Source organism: Miscanthus floridulus, chromosome 14 (assembly GCF_019320115.1).
Source record: "Miscanthus floridulus cultivar M001 chromosome 14, ASM1932011v1, whole genome shotgun sequence".
NCBI classification, from domain to species: Eukaryota; Viridiplantae; Streptophyta; class Magnoliopsida; order Poales; family Poaceae; genus Miscanthus; species Miscanthus floridulus.
In genome coordinates this window covers 64,715,573-64,740,701 of record NC_089593.1, presented here as the reverse complement: position 1 = coordinate 64,740,701, position 25,129 = coordinate 64,715,573, and the positions used below count along the sequence as shown (strand labels likewise).

Here is a 25,129-nt window from a genome sequence, read left to right as displayed (position 1 = left end):
GACGAGCGATCCATCCCCAAACCGCACCGTGCCGCCCACCGACGTGTCCAGTGACGTGAGTGCCTCATGGTGCCTAGTCATGTGGTTGCTGGCACCTGTGTCGAGGACCCAGGCACCCTTGTCCTCATCATGATCTGCAGGGTACACCTTCCTCTCGTTGAGATGCACGACATGGCGCGTCGCACACCCCCCGGATGGCTCGACGTCGCGTGGGTGGACGCGCACGGCGTTCACCGTGGCCAGCAGAATCGATGGCTGGTCGGCGTCCGCCTGTGCGTGATGTGCTTCCTCCTTGCGCTTCCTCTTGGGCTTCTTGCAGTCTTCCTTCCAATGGCCGTATAGACCACAGTTCCTGCATCGCCCCTTGCGCCTTGGAGTGCCCTTGGAAGTCAGCTTGACGACGGGTTCTTTTTTGTCTCCGCGATCACCGCGCCCGCCGCCCCTCGGCTTCCCGCCCTTCTTGTCGCCACCACCAGATGCGGAGGATTCTGGCAGGAGACGATGACGATTCCTCGCCACCCAGTCCTCTTCCGTCAGGAGGAGCTTGCCGGCCTTGTCGGTGACAGCCTCGATCCCGAGGCGATCCTCCGCCATCTTGAGCCTCCCGACGAGCTCTTCGATGGTGAGTGTCTTTAGATCGAGTAGTGTCTCGATTGAGATGGCGATCTGCAGGTAGCGCTTGGGGAGGACGCGCAACATCTTCTTCACCACCCGGGTCTCATCGATGGTTTCCCCGGAGGTGCGCAAGTCCGCCGCCAGGGTGTTGATGCGCATGGCGAACTTGTCCACCATCTCGCTGTCCTTGAACGCGATGTTCTCGAACTCTTGGAGCAGGCGCTGTGCGTTGGCTTCCTTGACGCGTTCGGCACCGACACACATGCTCTTCACCGCCAGCCACGCCTCCTTGACGGTTTTCTTTGCCCCAAGCATCTGCCACATCTCCTAGGGAACCGACCGCAGGAGCGCGCCCATGGCTTGCCTGTCCTGCGATCTCTTCACACCATCGCCGCCGGGCTCGATCATCTCCCAAATCTCAAGGGTCTCGTAGTTACACTGCATGAGCATTGCCCACTCCGTGTAATTGGAGCGGGTGAGCATCGGCCACATGAGTGAGCTCTCCCGAACTCCGTGCGCCGACCCGCTCGATGACGTTGTCTCCGCGCCGCCCATCTTTCTTGACGGCGGCGGCGACCTTGATGGAACGACGAACTTCTTGCGAGCTGGTTCACGCGGTGGGCTCACAGACCAGTCGTAGAACATACAACGCGGCTCTGATACCAGATGTTGGCGCCGGCTGCCGGAGTGGACAGCACGACGGCGATCTACAACGCTCGGGTTCACTCGTCGGAACTCGCCTGAACTGGCCGCGGTCACCACGAACAAACGAACACGCGAAACTGGCGTTGCCAAACATTGCAGCTTTTCTCGGCTTCCTTCTTTGCTTCTTATTCTCGAGTGGTTACAGGGCGTTCAACGCTCGGGATCCCCGCCATGACCCGTTCACGCTGTGCCGTGCCTGCCTAGCGCAGGAGCGAATTTTGTGCGCGTCGTGGCGGAGCGACTGACTCGGTCTTGCTGTGAACGCAACACGCCTCAGACCTGACCACTCTACACATGCAGCTAGCTAAGTTCAGAAAGTAAACATGAACCTGACAATGCATCTAAAGCTATTTACATCAGGATGAACATGCACGGGATTCAACTTAACAGAGACGCACGCCCAAACCGTGTCGTCGGTGCTGGCGCACGGCGTGGTGGGAACTGGGAAGCAGCCAGCTGTTCATGTCGTCCGATGGGGCGGTGCAGTTGGCAGCCCCCGGTGCGCGGCAGTCGCTGCGTAGGAAGAGGCCAGTGCGGGAGGAGATGGCGTAGCCGGCGCCGGTGAGCGACGCCTTGGCCTCGGGGACGCTGCGGCTGCACGAGGGCTCGATGGAGACCAGAAAGGTGGAGGTGGTGGAATTGAACGAGAGGATGGGGTACGGTGCGGCCGCCGTGCTGTGCGGGAGCAGTGGCGTCAACGTGGCGGAGTTGCAGGCCAGAGGGATGGAACAGTCGCCAGAGAAGCCGAAAGGGTATGGGACGACGGAGCCAACGCAACGGTGGTTGCACCCGCCACCGCCATCGCCGGATATGGGGAAAGCTCCGCCGTCAGCAGAAGTGGAGAAGGCTCCGCCGGGGAGCAGCAAAAAGACGACGACGAGAAGGGGCATATCCATCCTGCTACTCTGGTCTGCGCACAGTATGCCCGGTCTTTGTAGAGTATGTAGTAGACCTAGACGCTACGTAGATGTCAATCATGCAGTGACCAAGACAGTGTCAGTGGAGTTTGGCAGGAAGGACAACATCGCCTGCATCCTGCTACATCCTGGAACCGTGGACACTGACCTCTCACGGCCATTGTAGAAGCCACGGAAATTAATTCTGCTTAGCAGTTGTGGGGGTGCTTGCTGATGAGTGATGAGACAGATATTACATAACCATGTGTTTTATGTAGTTTCAACATATAGATTTTTTTACACCATAAGATTAAGATTCAATAGCCTCCAACCTTCTTCTACCTCCAGCCTCTAGCCTTCTTCTACCTCCAGTTTTCTTCTACTTTCAAATAATCACAAATCACAAGATCACAGATCACATGAAATATTTTTTTTTCTATGGAAGAACAAATCACAGATCCACCGCCGCCGCCACCGCCAGTGCCATGGCCAGCGCGGGCGCGGGGAGGCGCGCCAGGCACGGGCGCCGGGGCGAGCTCGCCGGTCGCCGGCGCCGGCGCCAGTGGTCACCGGTGAGAAAGAGAGATAAAATCATCGCACGTAAAGTAATAAGACCCTAAGAAAAAATTATCTAATTTCGTTAGTAGATTTATATGAACTAACATAAGCACATTAAATCTAAAGAACTGTACTAAACAAGAGAGGAGTCCCCTTTTCTTATTGTCACCAGCTGACTCGCCATGAAACAAAGGAGAGGAGCCTTGCTTATAGGGGGCGGCGACGAGGAGGAAGAGTATAAATTAAAAGGGCGGCAGCGGCTGTTTTGTTCAGAAGTCATCGGAACGGTGATTATTGAATGCACAGTTGTTACTCCTACGTCTCTTGTAACATGATATAAAAAAACCCCAACAAATTTCACTAGCTACCTGTTCAAAATCGTCGCTCGATTAAATTATCCATGCATTAGTTTAAGAATGACACCCTTATTTAAAAACCAGATAAGGACCTTAATCATAGTTTTATGGTCATTACATTGACTTTCATTGTATTGAGCCTGACTTCAAGGCCGCGTCGATCACATGACACTGATTGCTCTAGCATCACATGTACATATGTGGTTTTTTTTTGGTAACAGGAGGGAGTGCCCCCTACATATGTGGTTTTCACGTGGTGGCGGCACAGAGAGGTTCCACGAGTTACGTATTGTAACAATTATTAGTTCTACTTAGTTGGCACTGAATTTCACACTCTTCTTTACTAGAAGATACCTCACTTTGCTGCGGAGATTTTAGAATAAAATTAAGTGGAGATGATATGGATGGCTTATATGAAGAGGTTGAAAGTTAGCGAAATGATATGACTTGCCTATTAAGATAGACTTGGGATTAGCTTTATGCACGTTGCTACGGGGATTTTGAAATGAAATTAAGTGGAGATGACATAAATAGCTTGCATAAAGAGGTTTGAAGTTAGTGAGATGACATGATTATCGGTGTGAGATGATGTGGGTAGTAGTGGAGGAATGTTGTAGATGACTTTTCACATTAAGATACTTATAATTGGGATTAGCTTTATATAAAAAATATAGATTATTGCTCTGCTCTCGCGATTGGCGTAGCAAAACATATCGTGGATTCGCACGGCGCAATCTTTTTTAGTAAGAGCAGAGGTATGGGGAATCCATTAATGGTTGCGCACTCTTGCCGCACTTGTCTTCACAGAGCAAGCAAAGGCATGCAAGCGCCATCCATTATTATAAATACACAGGCAATAGATCTGCGTTGTAACACCCTAAAATTTGCTTCTCTTGAAATAGAGCTAAAATGATTTAATTTTATATTTTTATGCTCATGAAAACATGAGGAAATAATAAATTTTGATTACATTAAAATTTATCTTAAGGTAGAAACGTGTTTGTTGCATTCATGCCGGTCGCACCTTGTGTTTCTATGTGTAAAATGTGTTTTTTTTAAATACGTTTAGGAGACGAATATCTGTCTCTAGAAAATTTGCAGCTTCTTTCTAGAATTTAATTCCTACCTCCTTCACCTTAATCTTTATGTTCCAAGTTCCCAACAATCTTTTCATGAGCTCCAAATACTTTATTTGGGTTCATCATGTTTCAAAGTGTCTCTAGAAATTTTCCCTAAATTTTCGGAGGTCTCGGAGTATTTTTCGTGTCTTAAATATCGATTCTGGACTTTTCTAAAATTATTTTATTCACAAAATTAATTAATTCCGAAAATAAATAATATATCTCATTTTCCAACCAACTCTCAAAGCTCATGTGAAATAATCCTAATAAATCTCAAAGGCCCAGACATTTATTTACTAATGGGCTTTAACGATTATTTAGGTTCATTAGTAAATGCGGAGGGTGCAATATCAATTAGTAACATATTGCTAGTTGATGTAGATGTGTGGAGTTTTTTCCCTATAAATATGTACTAACCCCTTGGGCAAAGCACATCAAAACTATCATAAGGGGAGCCCCTAGTTTGGGAAATCCCTCATATAGTAAATTAGATTTTTCTCCTCCTCTCGTCGTCGCTGTCGCCGCCGCGCTGCCCGACACCATAGACCCATCGTCGACCGCAAGAAGGCCCTAGGTGAGTTCGCCGTCTTCTCCTCTTGTTCCCAGTGCTCTTGGCTCGTCATACCGTGGCCTCTAGGGCCCAAATCGAGCGCTCCGGGGAGCTTCTCGCCGACGGTAATGGAGCTCCACTTCGCCGGTTTTCTTCTTAGGCCGGTGACTCTCTCTCCCCCTCCTTTCTAATCTAGGCCGTCCAGATTCAATCCAACGGTCTAAGATCACCCGTACCCCTTCGTTGGGTTTATTTGCAAAAGAGCCCCTGCAGTTTCGCGTAATATAACCCACAGTCCATGACGCACTTCCAGAATACGTTTTCCTATTCTGAAAGCGTACTTTCTTTTTAGTAGATTCAGAATACGTTTTCTCTTTCAGAAAGCGTAAAATTCCTCTATTAGATTCAGAATACGTTTTCTTCTTTTGAAAATGTAGTTTCTTCTGTTAGATCCGAAATACGCTTTCATCTATTTGTAGTTTTGCCACTAGTCTTATTTAGGCCATAAAATCTTCGTTTTAACTTCGTTTTGATCCATTCAAGTTGCGTTAGATTCGTAATTGAGTAATCTACATGGTCATCCTACTATTAAATATATTTTCAACTTTTGAAATTCGAGGTTAGATTTAATCTATTGTTTTATTAAAAAAAATCTTGTTTAATTCATAACATTTTCGTTATAGCTCCGATTAGAGTGCTTTTCACATCTATGTGTTCGTAGCGAGACATAAATTTGTTTTACAAACATTTCATCTTGATTTTATGTTTGGTGTACTGTTCTAATTTAGATCTATTATTTGCTTTGTGTATGATTGCATGGATGCTTGTGTGGTGTTTTATGATCGTGAGCTTTGCGTTCGTGATATAAAATAAGTTGGTGATCCAGAAGAAGTCCTTTGGAGGTTACAATTCAATAGAAGAATGATCTGAGTTTAAGACAAGTATAGCATGGGATCTTCCTTGTTGTCCTATTCACCTTAATACCATTTTAATCATATACATGTGTCTACCTTGACAACCGTAGTAATTTTCCTAGCTATTTGATATCCTGGATTCCTTGATTCCTTTGGATTATTGCATTGGGTAGTATGATGCTAGTGCTCAACTAAAGCCATGATCTTGTAACTTGACTAATGGTATATGCAATAAACATTAAAAGATGCTTTTAGCAACATGGAACAAGGGGCTAGAGCATTGGACTATTTTATGGTGCTCTAGATTCCTCTCCCTAAGGACTTATCTATAAGCGAACATCCGGGGCTTACAGTACAGCTATGAGGGCTACATGGCTCTGGCTTTAGCTCAGTATAAAGACCTTTTCTAGCTTGTTAATGGCTACCTTTATGGCGCAAGAGGGGCTCCGACAGGTATGATCTCGGCCTGCCAAGAGGGTGCACTTTGGTTTCTTAGTATTTTGTTAGTTACTCCTTGGAGGTGGGTTCATGCTTATTAATGGGGAAATCTTAGCGGCCCTAACTTGTTAGACGAACCTTTGAAAGGCTTCGTAGTGAACCCTGCCGACCTTCCTTGGTAGTGGGTCAAGAGGTTGGCCACCTCGGACGAAAGGGTAAATTACGACTCACAGTGAAAGTGTACAACCTCTGTAGAGTGTAAAACTGGTATATCAGCCGTGCTTATGGTCACGAGCGGCCTTGGACCCTTACAGAATAGATAAAGAACATGGATGATATCGATGATAAAGATGCTCACTAATGATTACTATTTATGTCATTCATTATTCATGTTTACCTAATCATGTGTTTATATGGGCTTCTGAATAAACTTGTTGCCACCTAATTGCTAAAAGATGACTCAATAAAAGTTAATTGTAGTTAAACCAGTGTCAGCCTTTTGAGCCTTATGAACCCCATGTTATATTTGTTGAGTACGACATGTACTTACGCTTGCTTTACTTTTTAAATCTTTGGAAAAATTCCAGATGGGTACCAGATTGCTAGAGCTTAGAGGAATTAGGTGTCGGTGTTTCAGACCGGGGGGTCCACGACCGACCAGTGAATTTGTTCTGCGTGCTCCCGATTCCGGATGGTGATGCAAAGAGATACAAGATTTATACTGGTTCAGGCAATCGGCGCCCTACGTCCAGTCTGAGAGATTGAACTCGTATTCCTTGCACCGAAGTGCTCGTAGTAGGGGGTTACAAGCTAAGGGAGAGAGGGAACTAGTCCCAGGTCTCGGCAGGGTATCGTGTGGGCCGTCTGAGACGTTGCTCTCAAGCGGCTAGAATGTGTGCGGTCTGTGTGTTACAAGGTGTCCTCCTCCTTCCTCTTTTCTAAATGGCCTAAGTCCTCGCCTTTTATAGTTGAAGGGAAGACAAGGACAGTACATGTGTTAACTATGCGGCGTCGTGCCAACAGGGGCGGCATGTCTGAGCCCTGTGGTCTGTTCTTGTGGCGGCGTGGTCGTTGGAGTGGTCCATCCTTGGGGTACTGGGGCAGCGTGGTCGTCCCATTAGATCCTGTGCGTCGTGGGAGCCCTGGGAATGCCTCGGAGTGGACGCGGCGGCGAACGTGCAAGCCACTATGGACGGACTGTGCGCGAGGCCGAGACTTGGTTGGTGCCGAGGCTTGTACTACGGTGGGGGGGTCTCGGTAGGCATGAACCCCAAGATCGCCGAGGCCCCGGTGTACAGTGCTGAGCCCCTGGTGTACAGTGCCGAGGCCTTGGGCGGGCGGCCGACCATGGGTACAGCATTAGGACACAGTGGCCAGTAATCCCCGTCATACCCTGTCCCAACCGGTATGACGCTGATCATGGACACAGTGGTGGGACACAGTAGCCGGTAATTCCCGCCGTGCCCTGTCCCGGCCGGCATGGCGCTGATGCGACCTCGGGTCGCGTCGGCCGTTCTGTGGCGTGGAGCCACCGTTCGGCTAAGATTATGGGAGTGGTTGAAGCATTAATGAGACATGACACATTGTCGAGAGGGTCGGCCGAGGTGGGGGGCGACGGACCACGGACGAGCCGGCCTCGAGCGACACGGAGAATGAGGCCTTGCGCGAGATGGAGATCAGGCTCCTTGCCGAGGCCTCGCGCGAGAGGCCTCGCGCGATATGGAGAACGCGCCTCCTACTGAGGCCTTCCGTGGAGAGCCTCGGGCGAGGCGGAGACGGCGTTCCCTGCCGAGGCCTTCCCTAGGGAGCCTCGCACGAAGCAGAGTTCGCGTTAGGATGCTGAGGCCTCCTGCTCGAGGCTCGAGGCGAGGAGGGAGAGGACCCAGTGGGCTCAGTCGTGGCGGGTGAGGGGCCCATGACTTACCTTCTAGCTTTTCTTATTATTTTTTTTAGATGGGACTTTAGCGACCCTATTTGATGTTTTGCTTGGGGTACCCCATACTAAGGTACCCGACAGTAGCCCCCGAGCCTCGGGGGGGAGTGCGTGCACTCCCCCTGAGGGTTCGCCAAGGCTTGGTTTATACCAGCCCCGTAGGAATTGGGGTTTGTTTTTTGAGGTTCCGGTGGGTGCGCGCGAGCGCACCCACCGGGTGTAGCCCTCGAGCCCCCAGAGGAGTGGAATTACTCCTCTAGGGGCTTTCTTCATTTTTGCGTCTGAACGAGTAGTTCTTATTGCATTTGCCGAGCCCCCAAGTGCAAGTTCGGGTTGCGGGGGTCCCGGCGAGGCTGCAGGAAGAAGCCCTCCTACCTCTGCACGAAGCGAGAGGTTCGTCAGGGGTCCCCTGACTTTGGGCATGATCCTCACGCTTCCTTTCGCTCGGAAGGAGGGGTGGAATGTGCCAGGCTACCCTCGATGGGCACGAGCGTGGACACTTCCGGTGAGCTGTTAGCGGGTAGTCCGAGTGGAGGCCCGAGTCCCGTTCGCTGGGGGACGGCTAGTGGTCTAGAGACGCACTCCAAGAGTACCAGGGGGTTTCTCTAGTGGGTGCCAAGGCCGTTCGCGGGCCTCGGTGGCTCGGTGCCTCCCTACGGTGGGATCCCATTCGGATACTTCCCCGTCGGTCTCGGATATGACTTAGGATGCCCCGAGCGACTGTTCGCTCAGGCCTGGGCCATTCGTAGGCTCGCCCCGATGTCGTCCCTGACTCTATTGCCCTGGGGCGGCTGTCGAAACCTTTTGGAGGCCCAGCCTTCGAACCCATGGACTGTAACGGGCTCGGTGCCCTTTTATCGTGTTTGTAGCGAAACCTCTAGCGTGGTTTTGGACTGTTTGTCTTTGTCTTGGGTATTCTGGCCCTTTCATCTGATCTTCACATGTCCTTTTCGTTCGAACGGAGGGTTAGTTTGCCGAGCCCATTCTGGTCTTAGCAAGGTTGCAGGAAGAGCCCCTAGCCTCTGCGTGAGAGGGCCGTCGGGAGTTCTCCTGACTTTTATACGCCCCTCGCGTGTGAGGGTTTGTTTGCCGAGGCCCCTTTAGGCGTGAGCCCGGGTCATGGGGTCTCGGCATATTTGTAGGAGGAGCTCCCTAGCCTCTGCGTAGGGCGAGAAGGCCGTCAGGAGTTCCCCTAACTTTTTATGCGACCCTCGCGCTTCCTTTTCGCTCCGAAGGAGGGGTGGAATGTGCCTCACTACCCTCGATGGGCACGAGCGGTGGCACTTCCAGTGAGCTATTATCGGGTAGTCCGAGTGGAGGCCCAAACCCCGTTCGTTAGGGGACGGCTAGCGGTCCAGAGACACACTCCAAGAGTACCAGAGGATTTCTCTAGTGGGTGCCGAGGCCGTTCGTTGGGCCTTGGTGGCTCGATGCCTCCCTACAGTGGGATCCCATTCGGATACTTTCCTGTCGGTCTCGGACACGACTTTGGGCGTCCCAAGCGTTTCGCTTGCTTGGGCCTCAGCCTTGTATAGGCTCGCCTGCAGTCGCCCCTGACTCTGTTATCCTAGGGCGGCTGTCGAAACCCTTTGGGGTCCAGCCTTCGAACCCCTGGATCGTAATAGGCTTAGAGCCCGGTTCCTTCCTATGAAAGGAACAGGTCGCGGGGAAAATCTTCCCTATTGGCTCGACAACGGGTGGCGCGCCTTTTGAGGCGGTTTTAGGGGGAGGCGAAACGATGCCTGCTGCTGTAGTGGCTGAGCGTGACGTGATGGATGGGACGTAACTGTCCTCGCATTTAATGCGGGAGACGTGGGCGCGTGGGCCGCCGAAATCGGCTCGTGGTTAACCGCGCCGGACGGGGGAAAACCTCCCCGATTTCATCGCCCGTTCATTTCACCTCCTCCCTGCATAAATACCCGAGGACTCTCGCCCCTCCTCGTCTTACCTTGCCTGCATTAGCACCGCCTCCATCGAGCCGTCGCCAGAGCAGCGGGTGCCGGGAAGAAGAGGAGAGAAGAGCGAGCCTTGGGAGAAAGTGAGGAAAGAGCGAGAGCATGGGAGGGAGAGAGAAAAACTCACCACCACGCCCGATTCCTCCATCGCACCCATGGTCGGCAATGTTGTCATTGTCGAGGCGGACCCTTGGGATCCGTCGGATGTCACCGAGGAGATGCTCTAGTCGCTTGTCGATGATGGACTCCTCTGCCCGGTGACAGACCCTAGTAGGCCGGAGTGGATTACTCCGTACGGTGAGCCGGAGCCGAGGCCCCGCGACGGCTACGTCGTGAGCTTCGTCTCCTTCCATGAGCACGGCCTCGGCGTCCCGGTGGACCGGTTCATGCGGGCGCTCCCGCACTACTACGGCGTGGAGCTCCACAATTTTAATCCCAACTCCATCGCTTAGGCGGCTATCTTTGTTGCCGTCTACGAGGGGTATTTGGGGATCGCTCCCCATTGGGATTTGTGGCTCCACCTGTTCCGGGCGGGGCATACTACCAAGTCGACGGGTATGTCGGGTAAGAGGAAGGCGTCGAGGGCCGGAGGCTACACTCTCCAAGTGCGTCAGGATCGCCTGCACCTCTACATCCCGGCCCAACTCGCGTCCTCCAATCGCCGGTGGTACACGAGTTGGTTTTACCTCCGCAACGACGACAGAGGACTTCCCCCTTATACTGGGCGGATTGTGGGGAGTTGCCCGAAGAAATGGAAGTGGGGCGTCCCGAAGGTCGACCAGCCCAAGCTGGAGCCGCTCCTGGAGGGGCTGGCGACGCTGCAGAGCCATGGCCTCATGGTCGCTGTGGTCGTGGCCGCCTTCCACCGCCGAAGGGTGCTGCCGCTGATGGCTCGGTGGCGGTGGCTGTTCGAGATGAGGCCGGGTGAGCCCATTGAAGGCACCCGGATGTCTTCCTCCGCCCTCTCCGATGAGGAAATTCACCATCGGGTGGGGGAGACGGTAGATGCGAAGTTGAGGGGCGGCAACCTGACCCCCTTCGTGATGCGACCGTCGTGGGGGTTCCTTTTGCTGGTAAGTCGAGTACTGCTGCGGCCTCTAAGCCTCCTCAATCTCCCTTTATCCCTTGTTTCCTCATGCACGTTTGTCGTTCCTTCAGGGGATGAGGGACGTGCGCTCCTCCCCGCTGCCCGTTCCCGAGGACGTGGGGCAGCGGGCGATCAACTGCGCTCACACCGACGCGCAGAAGAAACGAAAGGACGCTAAGGCGGCGAAGCGTACGAAGCACATCCTTGCGCGCGAGGCATTGGATAAGCGCCGCCGTCAGCAATGGAAGGATGGTCTCCCGTTGGAGGAATCCCCGTCGACGTCGTTGTCGATGGAGGCCTCGGACGGGAACGACAAGGGCGAGGGAGGGCGAGGTCCCCTGGACCACCTTCCTGATGTCGTGGAGGTGGCGCCTGGGGCATCGGCAAGCAGCCCGGCACCCCTGGGAAGGGGAGGAGAAGCGGACCCAGGGCTGGCGGTTGCCCGCTCCGGGGCCGAGGCCGATACGCCCAAGGCACGGGCGTTAGGCAAACGCGCCGTCAGCCCGGTAGGCTCGGCGGCCGTGGCAGAGCAGGTGGCGGTGGAGGCAACGCCACCGCCCCCGTAGAGGACCGAAGGGGCGCCGGGGTCCGCTGAGGACCGACCGGCGCCGATGGTTATGGATGCGACACCACTGCCACCGCCTCCGCCGTTGCGGATGAGGTTTGCTGCGGCAAAGCGGGGGCCGCCCCGTTCTAAGTAAGTGTATTTTTGGTAGGGTCATAGTGTCTTCCGTTCGCTTTTTTGGTCTCACGCTGACCCTGTAGGTTAATTTTCTTTAGTCGGAAGCGGCTTGCGGACGACCTCCCCTTGGCGCCCCTCAAGGTGCTTAAGGCGAGCCCCGGCTCCTCCGCCCACTGGGTGGCGGAGGCACAAGCCGCCATCCAACGTGGCACGACGTCGGCGAGGGTCGACCCAAAGGAACCGGCCGCCCAAGGAGGGGTTGCCGAGGCGGCCCCTACACGGTCGGGTGAGGCCGTCGTGCCCTTTGTTGCCGAGGCTCCCGGGGCCTCCGAGGCTGAGGCGATGGAGGCCCCGGCGCCTACGATCGCCGAGACCATAGTGTCCACGGTCGGCGTTTCTGCGTCTGCCGAGGCCATAATGGCGGAGGCCGGAGCCCTCGAGACTGCCGAGGCCGTGATCACAGAGGTCGGAGCCCCCGAGGTCACCACGGCTGTCGTGATGGCGGCGAGGCCATCTGTGCAGGAGGCGGAGATGCAGGCGGTGGAGGCCTCGGCCGTGCCCTTGGCTCAGGGCCCGCCGTTGTTGCGGGAGAGCGCCTGGGAGACGGAGGTCTATCCGATCTCCTCCGACGATACTTCCCGAGCGTGGGAGGTGGTCGACGCCGAGGAGACCAACGCTGTGGAGCAGCCAGTGCTACTCTTGGGCGAGGGAAGCTTGGCCCTCGTGCGGGTGCGACCCGAGCCCCGCGGGTGGGATCACCCGCGGGTACTGTGGCGGAGCCAGGACGACCCTGAGGGGGAGCCTCTATTCGCCCTCGAGGACACGGCCGAGGGCGGGTGCTGGAGTACCTTCGAGCAGTACCGCGAGCTGGCGGAGCGGTTGCTATGGACGGCGTTGTCCGTGGTGGCCGACGAACTGCCTAGAGTCGCCCAGGTTCGTGTTTTCCTTTCTCACGTGACGTTGTTCTTTTCTCGGTTTTGTCACAATCGATGACCTCTGCTCTGCCTCCTCAGGAGCTCGAGACCCGGTCCCTCGGGAAGTCGGTCTTCCTCCGGTGGGAGAGGGGAGTCTGGGACCAGCTTCAGTGGTAGAGGGGCCTTCTTGCCGATGCTAACGAGCTTCTATCGGCACGAAGCGCGGAGGTGGAGGACCTCCGCCTTCGCTGTGCCGACGCAAAGGTCGAGGCGGCCACAGCCTAGACATAGCTCGCCCCCTTGGTGGCATGGATCAAGGAGCTGGAGGAGGAGCTTACCCGCGCCGTCAGCGATCGGGATGCCTTCAGATCCCGGGCTGAAGAAGCGACGGCCTCGGGCAAGGCCCTCGCCGGGCAGCTGGGGGAAGAGCAGAGTGCGCACCGGCTGACCAAGGGCGCTTTGAACGAGGCCCTTGCTTCGGTTGAGGCCTCGCAAATCGAGGCTGTGGTTTTGAGGGGGACGGTCGAGGGTGAGTTCCAGTCCCCATGTTTCGTTTCCTTCTCCTTATGTTCGCTCCCTAACTTCTTTGTATGACGCAGAGCTGGGGGGTGAAGTTTCCAGGGCGGCAGCCGAGACCCGACGCTGGGAGCAGAAGGCCAAGGGTGAGTCCCGTGGGCTTCCATCCCTAGCTTGGGTTGTTTTTTCTCTGGCTCGACCTCATTCCATTCTCCACGGTGTAGAGTCAGAGGCGAAGTTCGCTCAGGCCGTCGAGGCTTCCAGCGTGGTGCAGACAGTGCTCGACAACGAGATCAAGGAGCACGAGGCACTGAAATGTGCCGCCCTTTCTGCCTGCGAGGCCTTGGAAGTCGAGGGAGTTCAGTCAGGTAGCTCCCTTGGGAGTCGCTTGATTACGCTGAGCAGCCAGGTGCGCGAGCGACTCCAAGGGGCGCTGCACACAGGTGTGAAGCGGGCGATGGCCGTCATCTCCTCTCACTACCTTGGCGTCGACCTCCCGGCCATCAGTGATGGCTATGTTCTGCCTGATGATGATGAGGAGGCCAACGCGGCGGTCGCGAAGCTGATGGAGGCGGCGGAGGGCCCTGGCACGGCGCTGGCGACGCTCTTCAAAGAGGAGGTGGTTCCTTCCCTACCATCTGCCGGTGTTGAAGGCCCCGAGTCTTAATCTGGGCCCTGGGGGCTATGTAAAGATAGAATAGGGGTTATTTTTGTATCATAACATTTGTGGCCGTCGAGGCCCTTGTTTCTGAAGTATTTGTGTTTCTTAGTTGTTTTTCTTATGCTTCCGAGCCTTTGTCCTCTTGTTGCTTCTGATCAAATTTCATTTGCAAAATACCCCTTTGGGGCCTAAGCCGTCCCTTGAGCGAGAGGTAGTGAGGGAGTGCCGTTGCCCGGGGGCGTAGGTCGTCTCGCGACTCTACCGGCCTCTTGCTTAGGAAACAGACCTTGGTCCGAGGAGTCTTTACAAATGATTCGTCAGAGCCTACTAGAGTCTTGGTGTAGGAATTTTTGTGAAAAACAACTAAAGAATGGTGCGTGGGACTTAGGGGGAGTCCCCCATCTAGCCCCCGAGGGAGGCTTGGTTCTGCCAAGGCAGAGCCGAGTCTCCCTTGTCGTGTTGATTGTATTGCCGAGACCTACGATGGGCTCGGGGGGTTTCTCGAAAAATAAGACCAACTAAAGAACGCTTTTTAATTGTATTTCAGGAAACGACATATACAATGCTTGGAAATTTAGGGATAAAAGCGACGTAGCTGTTCTATGTTCCAAGCGTTGATGAAGATTTTGCCCTTCTCGTTGGCCAGCTTGTAGGTCCCGGGCTTTAGTACTTGGGCGATGATGTACGGTCCTTCCCATGGTGGGGTCAGCTTGTGGCGACCTTTGTTGCTCTGTGCTAGCCTCAACACCAGGTCGCCTACCTTCAAGTCTCGGCCTCGGACGTGTCGAGCCTGATAGCGCTACAGGCTCTGCTGGTATTTGGCCGAGTGTAGTAGCACGACATCTCGGGCTTCCTCCAGTTGATCAAGGGTGTCCTCTCGGGTGGTGCGGTTATTTTGTTCGTTATAGGCTTGCAGCCTCGAGGAACCATATTCCAGGTCGGTGGGTAGGATGGCCTTGGCCCCATAGACTAGGAAGAAAGGCGTGAATCCCGTGGCTCGGCTTGGAGTGTTCCCCAGGCTCCAGATGACCGATGGGAGTTCAGCGAGCCATTTCTTGCCAAACTTTTTCAACCGGTTGTGAATCCTTGGCTTGAGGCCTTGTAGGATCATGCCGTTGGCACGCTCCACTTGGCCATTGGTCCTTGGGTGTCCTACAGCCGACTAGGCCACTCGAATGTGGTGGTCGTCACAAAACATCAGGAACTTTTTGCCGGTGAACTGCGTCCCATTGTCGGTGATGATGGTGTCGGGGACCCCAAACCTGTAGATAATGTCAGTGAAGAACAGCACCGCCTGCTCGGATTTGATTCGATTGATTGGACGAGCCTCGATCCATTTGGAGAACTTGTCGATTGATACCAGTAGATGGGTGTAGCCCTCGAGGGCCTTTTGTAGAGGCCCGACCATGTCGAGCCCCCACACGGCGAACGGCCATGTGATGGGGATGGTTTGCAGGGCCAGGGCCGGGAGATGTGTCTACTGGGCGTAGTACTGGCATCCCTCGCAGGAGCATACTAGCTTGGTAGCGTCGGCGATCGCCATTAGCCAGTAGAATCCTTGGCGGAAAGCGTTCCCTATGAGCGTCCGAGGCGCCGCATGGTGCCCGCAAGCGCCTACGTGTAAATCCCAAAGTAGGGCTTGGCCCGCCTCGGTACTGATACACCGTTGGAGGACACCTAAGGGACTTTGTCTGTACAATTCGTCATTGTAGAGGGCATAGGTCTTGGCTCAGTGCGCAAGCCGCCGCGCCTTGGTTCTGTTGTCATGGAGCTCCCCTCAATCAAGCTAATCGAGGAACGGGACTCGCCAATCCCCGTTCTGATCAGTCTGCGGAGGCTCGGCGTTGACTTCCATGACCTCGGGCTCAGTCGAGGGGGTCTCGGCAGTAGAGGGAGTGTCGAGCTTCATCGTGGGTTCCACAAGTGGACCCTCCTCTGTTGCCGAGGTGTGGCCAATGGATGGTTTGTGGAGGTCTCTGGCAAAGACGTTTGGAGGGACCGGGGCCCGTGCCGAGGCCATCTTTGCCAGCTCATTGGCGGCTTTGTTGTACTTTTGTGCGATGTGATTTAGTTCGAGACCGTTGAACCTGTCTTCTAGGCGTCATACTAGCTTGTAGTAAGCCTCCATTTTGGGGTCGAGGCAGTTTGACTCCTTCATCACTTGATCTATAACGAGCCGTGAGTCACCTCGGACATCGAGGCGCCGCGCCCCAAGTTCGATGGCGACTTGTAAGCCGCTGATGAGGGCCTCGTATTCGGCCACATTGTTAGAGGCGGTGAAGTGGAGCCACACCAGGTAGCGCATGTGTACTCTAAGGGGCAAAATGAAGAGCAAGCCCACGCCTGCCCCGGTCTTCATCAGGGATCCGTCGAAGTACAGGGTCCAGCACTCCATCTGAATTTGAGCAGGTGGCAGTTGGGTATCTGTCCATTCAGCCACAAAATCGGCCAAGACCTGAGACTTGATCGCTTTTCGAGGCACAAAGGTCAAGGTTTCCCCCATAAGCTCGATAGCCCACTTGGCTATCCTGCCCGAGGCCTCCCGGTTATGAACTATCTCACCTAGGGGGAAGGATGATACCACAGTCATTGGGTGCGACTCGAAGTAGTGGCGCAGTTTGCGCCGGGCCAGGACCACGGCGTAGACCAGCCTTTGGATGTGGGGGTAGCGTGCTTTGGTCTCGGAGAGCACCTCGCTAATGAAATAAATAGGTTGTTGGGTGGGTAGAGTATGCCCTTCTTCCTGCCTCTCTACCACTACAGCGGCGCTGACCACTTGGGTCATTGTGGCGACGTAGAGTAAGAGGGCCTCATTCATGGTTGGGGGTATTAGGACGGGAGGATTGGTGAGCAACCTCTTGAGTCTATTGAGGGCTTCCTCGGCCTCGAGGGTCCAAGAAAAACGCTCGGACTTTCTCAAGAGTCGGTACAGAGGCAAGCCTTTTTCACCGAGGCGTGAGATGAAGCGACTCAGGGCCGCAAGGCATCCCATGACCCTTTGCACTCCCTTGAGATCTCTGATTGGTCCCATGCTGGTTATGGCTGAGACCTTCTCTGGGTTGTCTTCGATGCCGCATTCTGAGACTATGAATCCCAAGAGCATGCCTCGGGGGACCCCGAACACACACTTCTCGGGATTGAGCTTGATGCCCTTTTCTCTAAGGCATTTGAAGGTTATTCTTAAGTCATCGACGAGACCCTCGGCTTTTCTGGTCTTGACCATGATGTCGTCCACGTAGGCCTCGACGGTCCGCCCAATGTTGTCGCCAAAGACCTGGGTCATGCATCGTTGGTACGTGGCACCTGTGTTTCTGAGGCCGAAGGGCATCGTCACGTAGTAGTACATGCCAAAGGGTGTGATGAAAGAAGTCACGAGTTGGTCGGACTCTTTCATCTTGATCTGATGGTAACTAGAATATGCATTGAGGAAAGACAAGGTCTTGCACCCTGCGGTGGAATCAACGATTTGATCGATTCGAGGTAATGGGAAAGGGACCTTTGGACAGGCTTTGTTCAAACCGGTGTAGTCTACGCACATCCTCCATTTCCCATTTTTCTTCTTGACTAACATGGGGTTAGCCAACCACTCTGGGTGGGACACTTCTTTGATGAACCTGGCCGCCAAGAGTTTCTGTATCTCCTTACCGATGGCCCTACGCTTTTCCTTGTCGAAGCGGTGCAGGCGTTGCCTTGCCGGTCTAGATCCAGCCTGAATGTCTAGGGCATGCTCGGTGACCTCCCTTGGTATGCCCGGCATGTCCAAGGGACTCCATGCGAATATGTCGGCGTTTGCACGGAGAAAGTCGACGAGCACGGCTTCCTATTTGATGTCGAGGGTGGCGCTGATCCTCAACGCTCGGTCGTCGGGGCAGGCGGGGTCGACCGGGATGAGTTTGATGGTTTTAGCGGGCTCGAACGCCCCCGCACGACACTTGGAGTCAGGCACCTCACCACTGAGTTGGTCGAGGTGGGCGATGAGGGTCTCGGCCTCCGCAAGAGCCTCGGCGTACTCGATGCACTCGACGTCGCAGTCGTATGCATGTTCGTACGTCGACTCGATCATGATGACGCCACTAGGGCCTGGCATCTTGAGCTTGAGGTAGGTATAGTTGGGCACTGCCATGAACTTGGCGTAGCACGGCCACCCCAGAATGCGTGGTAGGCTCCCCTGAACCCGACGACCTCGAAGGTGAGGACTTCCTTGCGGTAGTTGGAGGGGGTGCCGAAGCAGACAGGAAGGTCGATGCGCCCGAGGCGTTGCGTGCGCTTCCCTGGCACGATGCCGTGGAAGGGTGCGACGTCACCTCGGAGTATCGACCGGTCGATCTCCAAGATCTCTAGGGTGTTGGCGTAGAGGATGTTGAGGCCGCTGCCTCCGTCCATCAATACTTTGGAGAGTCAGGTGTGGCCAATGATCGGGTCGACGACCAGTGGGTACTGCCCGGGATTCGGAATATGGTTAGGGTGGTCATCTCGATCGAAGGTGATCGCCTCTCGAAACCAGTCGAGGTACTGGGGGGTGGCCACCTTGACCGAGAAGACTTCTCGATGTTCCCTCTTGCGCTGCCGCACTATAAGGCAGGCCAAGGGCCCACCGAAGATCATGAAGGCATTGCGTACCTCGGGGAACCCGTCGTCCTTGTCTTTGTCCTGGCCACCGGTGCCCTTCTGCTTGGTGTCGTCGTCGGGGAGCCCGAGCATGGTGTAGTAACGCTGCAGCATGGTGCAATCCTCGAGAGCGTGCTTGACCGGGCCCTGGTGGTAAGGGTAGGGTTTCTTGAGCATGTCGTCGAAGGGCCTGGGGCCTTTGAAGCCTCGGGGGTTCTTGCATTCCGCGGCTATGATTAGATTAGCCTCCAGGACCTCCTGCTTCCCCAGGCGCCCCTTTTTCTTTCTCTTAGGGAGGTGGGAGGATGAGGCCTCGGGGGCCTCGTCCCTCCGCTTACCCTTGGTGTCGGTGTCGGGGAAGATGGCTCCGATAGCCTCTTCACCCGAGGCGAAGCTGGTGGCGATGTCGAGAAGCGCGGCACATTCTGACCTAACTCTTGGACCAAGTCCCGACAAGTGGTGTCGGAGAGGAAAGCTTGGACGATCTCTGAATCACCGACGCTAGGCAACTCGGTGCACTGTTTGGAGAAGCGCCGGATGAAGTCTCGGAGAGACTCGTCCAACTTTTGGCGATAGTTCTTGAGGTCCCAGGAGTTCCTAGGGCGCACGTATGTGCCCTGGAAGTTCCCGACGAAGATCCTAACCAAGTCGCGCCAGTCGTGGATTTGCGAGGAAGGTGCTCGAGCCAGGCTCGCGCCGAGTCCGACAGGAGCAAGGGGAGATTGCGGATGATGAGCAGGTCATCGTCCGCGCCACCCAGCTGGCAGGCTAGGCGGTAATCGGCAAGCCAGAGCTCCAGGTTGGTCTCGCCGCTGTACCTCGCGAGATTGGCCGGCTGTTGGAATTGGGTGGGAAAAAGAGCAGTGCAGATGGCCCTGCTGAAGACCCAAGGGCCTAGCGGTTCAGGGGAAGGACTGCGGTCCTCCCCGCTATCGTAGCGACCGCCTCGGTGTGGGTGGTAGCCCTGATCGGGCCCCTTGTTGTCGTGGCATCGTCGCCTGCTGACCACCTCATGGTCTCCCTGCACCTCGCGTTGATTGCCGAGGCGGTCCAGAAGCATAGGGACCCTGTGGGCTATTGGTGCTCGATCGGGCTCGGGACGAGCCGAGGCTTCCCTCTCCTACCGAGGCGGTGCCATGGGTAGGTTTGAGGCGTCCCGTACCATCGGGAGGCGGAACTCTTGGCCTGCTGAACCACAGCGGTCTCTAGGAGATCGCGGAGCTCGCCGCGGACCTGTCGCCCCTCCGTGGTAGAAGGTTCGGGCATTGTGTGGACCAGCATTGCCGTAGCCATGATGTTCTAGCTAGCGCGATTGAAGACTGGGGGTTGCTCACTCCCTTCGTCGTCGTGGATGCGGTGATGCACATCGCGGGCCCTCCGCCGGGCTCCCTCGCCTTCACCGCGGCCTCGCTGTTCTTGTTCGAGAGAGTCTTGAAGCTGCTGCAGAAGGAGTTAGTCTTGTTCGACCTTGGCCTGGAGCTCACGGAGCTGCTCTAGGTCTGGGCGCTGAGGTCGTGCAAGAGCGACGTTCTCATTTCATGCGGCCGGTAGGGCAATGCGTGGGGGCGTGGCGGCGCCCGCCCCTAGGCGAAGTGGGGAGCGGCTACCTGCCGCCTCATCCTCTTCGCCTGCCCTCGGCATCCCGAGCCCGACGTGGAAACACTCGCGAGTGGGATCATAAGTGCCTTCGTCGTCGGAGTCGGAGTAACCAAAGCAGTAGTCGCTTGCGGCCAAGAACTGGCGCAAAGCCCTAGAGTCATGGAGCCCGGAGAAATCCACCCCGGGCCACGCCTCGTCCTCATCCGAGGAGTCGGCGTGGGTGCTTAGGTCGAGACCGAAGCGCTGGCAGTGCTCTGAGGGATCCTCGTGAGCGGCAGCGTATGCGTAGGCGTAAGAAGCGGCGGCATTTCTCAACCCAAAGGGGTATGGGGATGGTGCCGTCGCCAAATTCTGCTCCGCTGAGGTCGGTTCTTTAGGGAGTGGTGGAGCGGAGCTTGACGACTGGGCATCGCCATGAGCCACCGGCGATTTTCCTTTGTCCAAGCTCAGGCCAGACAGGTCCCCAGCCAGGGACCCCATACCAACAGCTGGTCGTAGGATATCGGCGGGGAGTGGCATGCCGCCCCGAGTTCGCGTAGCATCGGGGTGGCCTTGCTCGCGTCGTGCCTGGCGAGCGCGATGAGAGCGGCCGCCCGGGCGCCGCCTGCGCCTGGGCTACCGGTGCATAACTTCATCATCGGACGGTGGGGCCCGAGGAGCAAGGAGTACCATGTCGTACTCATGCCCTAGAGACATGAACTCTAGGCTCCCGAACCAAACCACGGTGCCGAGACGCAATGGTCGTACGGGGTCTGCCATTCGGAACCAGCTGGGATGACAAAACTGACACGCAGAGGCCCCTACCTGGCGCGCCAACTGTCGGTGTTTCAGACCGAGGGGTCCACGACCGACCAGTGAATTTGTTCTGCGTTCTCCCGATTCCGGATGGTGATGTAAAGAGACACAAGATTTATTCTGGTTCAGGCAATCGGCGCCCTACGTCCAGTCTGAGAGATCAAACTCGTATTCCTTGCACCAAAGTGCTCGTAGGGGGTTACAAGCTAAGGGAGAGAGGGAACTAGTCCCAGGTCTCAGCGGGGTGTCGTGTGGGCTGTCTGAGACGTTGCTCTCAAGCGGCTGGAATGTGTGCGTGTCTGTGTGTTACAAGGTGTCCTCCTCCTTCCTCTTTTCTAAATGGCCCAAGTCCTCGCCTTTTATAGTTGAAGGGAAGACAAGGACAGTACATGTGTTAACTATGCGGCGTCGTGCCAACAGGGGCGGCATGTCCGAGCCCTGTGGCCTGTTCCTGTGGCGGCGTGGTCGTCGGAGTGGTCCATCCTTAGGGTACTAGGGCGGCGTGGTCGTCCCATCAGATCCTGTGCGTCGTGGGAGCCCCGGGAATGCCTCGGAGTGGACGCGGCGGCGAATGTGCAAGCCACTGTGGACGGACTGTGCGCGAGGCCGAGACTTGGTTGGTGCCGAGGCTTGTACTGCGGTGGGGGGGTCTTGGCAGGCATGAACCCCAAGATCGCCGAGGCCCCGGTGTACAGTGCCGAGCCCCTGGTGTACAGTGCCAAGGCCTTGGGCGGGCGGCCGATCATGGGTACAGCGTTAGGACACAGTGGCTGGTAATCCCCGTCATACCCTGTCCTAGCCGGTATGGCGCTGATCGTGGACACAGTGGTGGGACACAGTAGCCGGTAATCCCCGCTGTGCCCTGTCCCGGCCGACATGGCGCTGATGCGACCTCGGGTCGCGTCGGCCGTTCTGTGGCGTGGAGCCACCGTCCGGCTGAGATTGCAGGAGTGGTTGAAGCATTAATGAGACATGACACGTTGTCGGGAGGGTCGGCCGAGACGGGGGGCGACGGACCGCGGACGAGCCGGCCTCGAGCGACACGGAGAATGAGGCCTTGCGTGAGACGGAGATCAGGCTCCTTGCCGAGGCCTCGCGCGATACGGAGAACGCGCCTCCTACCGAGTCCTTCCGTGGAGAGCCTCGGGCAAGGTGGAGACGGCGTTCCCTGCCGAGGCCTTCCCTGGGGAGCCTCGCACGAAGCGGAGTTCACGTCAGGATGCCGAGGCCTCCTGCTCGAGGCTCGAGGCGAGGAGGGAGAGGACCCAGTGGGCTCGGTCGTGGCGGGTGAGGGGCCCACGACTTACCTTCTAGCTTTTCTTATTATTTTTTTTAGATGGGACTTTAGCGACCCTATTTGATGTTTTGCTTGGGGTACCCCATACTAAGGTACCCGACATTAGGCTTGTGATCAACCAGTCAGTTGTCCCTGTGGAATTGGAGTCTTCACCCGAAGATCGGAGTTGTCTTTCCACTGTTTGCTGTCTAAGGTTATATCCTTTATACTAAGTATGCTATATATTAAGCATTATCTATTGATATTACCTTTATTTATAGCTATATATGATATTTGACTTTCTGAGCTCACATATGGTGTGTATCTGGTTTTGTCCTTAAAATCGGATGCTACAAAGTGGTATTAGAGCAATGTTGACTATAGGACACAAGCCTAGTATAAACTGGTCGTTTTAAGGTTTAGAAGTTGCTACAAAAACCCTTGCTCTATGAACCTTGATATTTTCTTCTCTACTATAACTCTACGCTTGTTATTCATCTCTACCTTGGTGCTTATTTTAAAGTCTTTGTTCTCATCTTCACTCCTTGATTTAATATGCTTTTAGAACTGTTTCTCACCACCTTCTTGCGTAATCTGAAGATGAGTCTTAGGATTGTTACACCTAGTACAATAAGGACGATAGTATCGTAAGTTGAGTCAATGATTAAATTGCACACCTTTATTGTTTTGTTAAATTATCATTTTGCTTATGATTGTTTTGAATCTTTGTAATGATTGCAATGATCTTGTTGGGTGTTCCCACAATTTCATTTAATTTATAGGCCTAAGGTATAAGGATTAATGAAATAAATAGTCGGGTTTTGGTTCTCTCCTGTTTTCTCTATCATGCCTTCGGAGCAACCTATCTTTATCAGTTTATATCTCTGTCTTTGCACTACAAAAACCATGACAAAATTTAGGACGACATTATACTTAAATATGTTTCTCTGACCATAAGAATCACCTTGATAGCTATGTTGGTTATGGAGTTATGAAAATCACAAGATGATACATCGATGCTGTCTGAAGACTGGAATAGTTTCTGTTGTGCACTGGTTTCGACTACCTAAACTGCAAAATTTGGAAAAGTGTTCTATAAGAAAGTTGTGGAGAATTTGATAAGCTTTCCAACAATATAACTGTACCTATATTGGAGTAACAGAATGACAGTTACAGCTATTTTACTATGCTGTTGATTTTCTGCTCGCGAGGAATTTTAGATTTCTTGTCCTTGCTCATACACGAGAATATCATTGGGATCTCAGAACATCTTGATACTAGTTAGCCCTTCTGGAAGAAGGTGCAAGCTACCCTTTTTATGTCCCCTACTTTAATTTTTCTTAAGGGGTAGCCAAGTTAAAGAATTTGCAAGATGAAGTATCATACGTTCTAGTTTGCGCAGCGGAAGCGTGGGCCCATAACCCACAAGTCCCGGGATCGAAACCTTTGGAGGAACAAATACCTTTGGAGGAGATCAATAAGATAGACAATCACACTTATGCCAACTGTCTAACTAAGAAGGGTCCGAATACTCAAGGTGTCATATGACGTTCCGTCGGCGGCAGGGTGATGTCGAAGGCGCCGATACTGTACCTGATGTAGCAGCTGTACCCCTTGAGCGCGCCGCCGGTGTTGTTCGGGAACCTCCCCGGCAGCAGAGCGATATACGTGTTGAGGCACCAGCTGCATTCGATGGCCGTCAGGTCCCATGTGCACTGCGCGAGCCCGTACACCGAGTCCGACGAGCCGGCGAGCGGCGCGCTCTCGTTCGCGACGAACAGCAGCGAGACGGGGACCGTCCTGGCGAGCCGGTTCATCAGGCTGGAGCGCGCGTTCTCGAGCCTTGCCTGGTCGACGGTGCTGGGCCACATGACGTAGAACGCCTCGTCGCGGCTGGCCACGGAGAAGAAGTCGGTGTCCGAGTAGCGGAGCACGCACGCGTCGTACGCCGCGCTCACGTTCCGGCTGCCCGGGCACAGCGCGGTGATCCCGGCGGGCGCGCCGGCGAGGCACTCCAGGCACTGCGTCGCGTTGCGGTCGGCGTAGCACATGATGAGACCGAACACCTGGTCGGCCCCCGTCCCGGCGGTGCCGTTGTAGAACCACCCGTTGTCGCCGGCCGCCGTCGGGAGCGCAGCCAGGAGCTGGTCCAGGTTCTTCTTGTACTGGCTGCCGTCGGTGTAGTTGCCGCTTGTCGAGCAGGAAGGCGCAAACGGCCGCACCGTCTTGGCGCCCTGCCCAGCTGCCGTGACGAATACCAAGGCCAAGGCGGCGAGGAGGAGAAGGCGGGGGGCCATAGCCGCTAGCCGGCCGGCAGCTCTCAGCCGCCCTGTGCTGTGACTGGGACGCCCGTTGCTTGCTGGTCTTGGCCACCCTCTGTTGGTCCTCCTCCGAGCTGTGTTGCTCTCTTTATGAACCGTCAGGCGTCAGGCGTCAGCCGCCGCTGATGAGGAATCGTAGTGGATCAGGTAGGTTTTTGAGCTGTTCAATTCCTGCACGATGTCGGGAGGGACCCGGCATCATGTGTCTTGGCGTGCAGATGCGGAAACCAAATTGTCATAATAAAGCAGCTAGGAGAAGTTGCGAGTGTCAACAAGGAGGACCGTTTCGTAGCAGTCCGTTGTGTGACAAATGCCATGCCAGCTTCTTGTAGATTTCAGTGGTGTTTTTTTTTTGGTTCAGAAGAAAAGCTTTCCCTTCTGCGTCAGGAACTTCAGGAGGATAGAATTCATTTGCAAGTTTCGCAAGAGTGGTAAAAAAAGTTTTGTAGTAGGTTAGTACTGAGCTGCTTTGGATATTCTGCAGTTGCCGGTATGCTTTTAGCAAGCTTGGATCATTGTGCCCTGTTCGCTTGGCTTATAAGTCATATTTTTTCAGCCAACGAATAGTATTTTTCTATCGCAACAAATCAGCCAACAGTACTTTCAGCCATGGCTTATCAGCCAAACCA

General features: G+C 54.8%; 1 protein-coding gene across 1 annotated transcript in view; it reads right to left on the bottom strand.

Moving 5' to 3' along the window:
* The window catches only part of LOC136503592 (cysteine-rich receptor-like protein kinase 10), a 31,086-nt gene extending 6,610 nt beyond the window's left edge, over nt 1-24,476 (bottom strand). The window contains exons 1-2 of the mRNA XM_066498617.1: nt 23,729-24,476; nt 21,517-21,532 (exon numbers count right to left, since the gene is read on the bottom strand). Of these exons, the coding sequence (XP_066354714.1) occupies nt 21,517-21,532; nt 23,729-24,476 (764 nt within the window). The remainder of the gene's footprint in view (nt 1-21,516; nt 21,533-23,728) is intronic.
* Nucleotides 24,477-25,129: the final 653 nt, after the last annotated feature.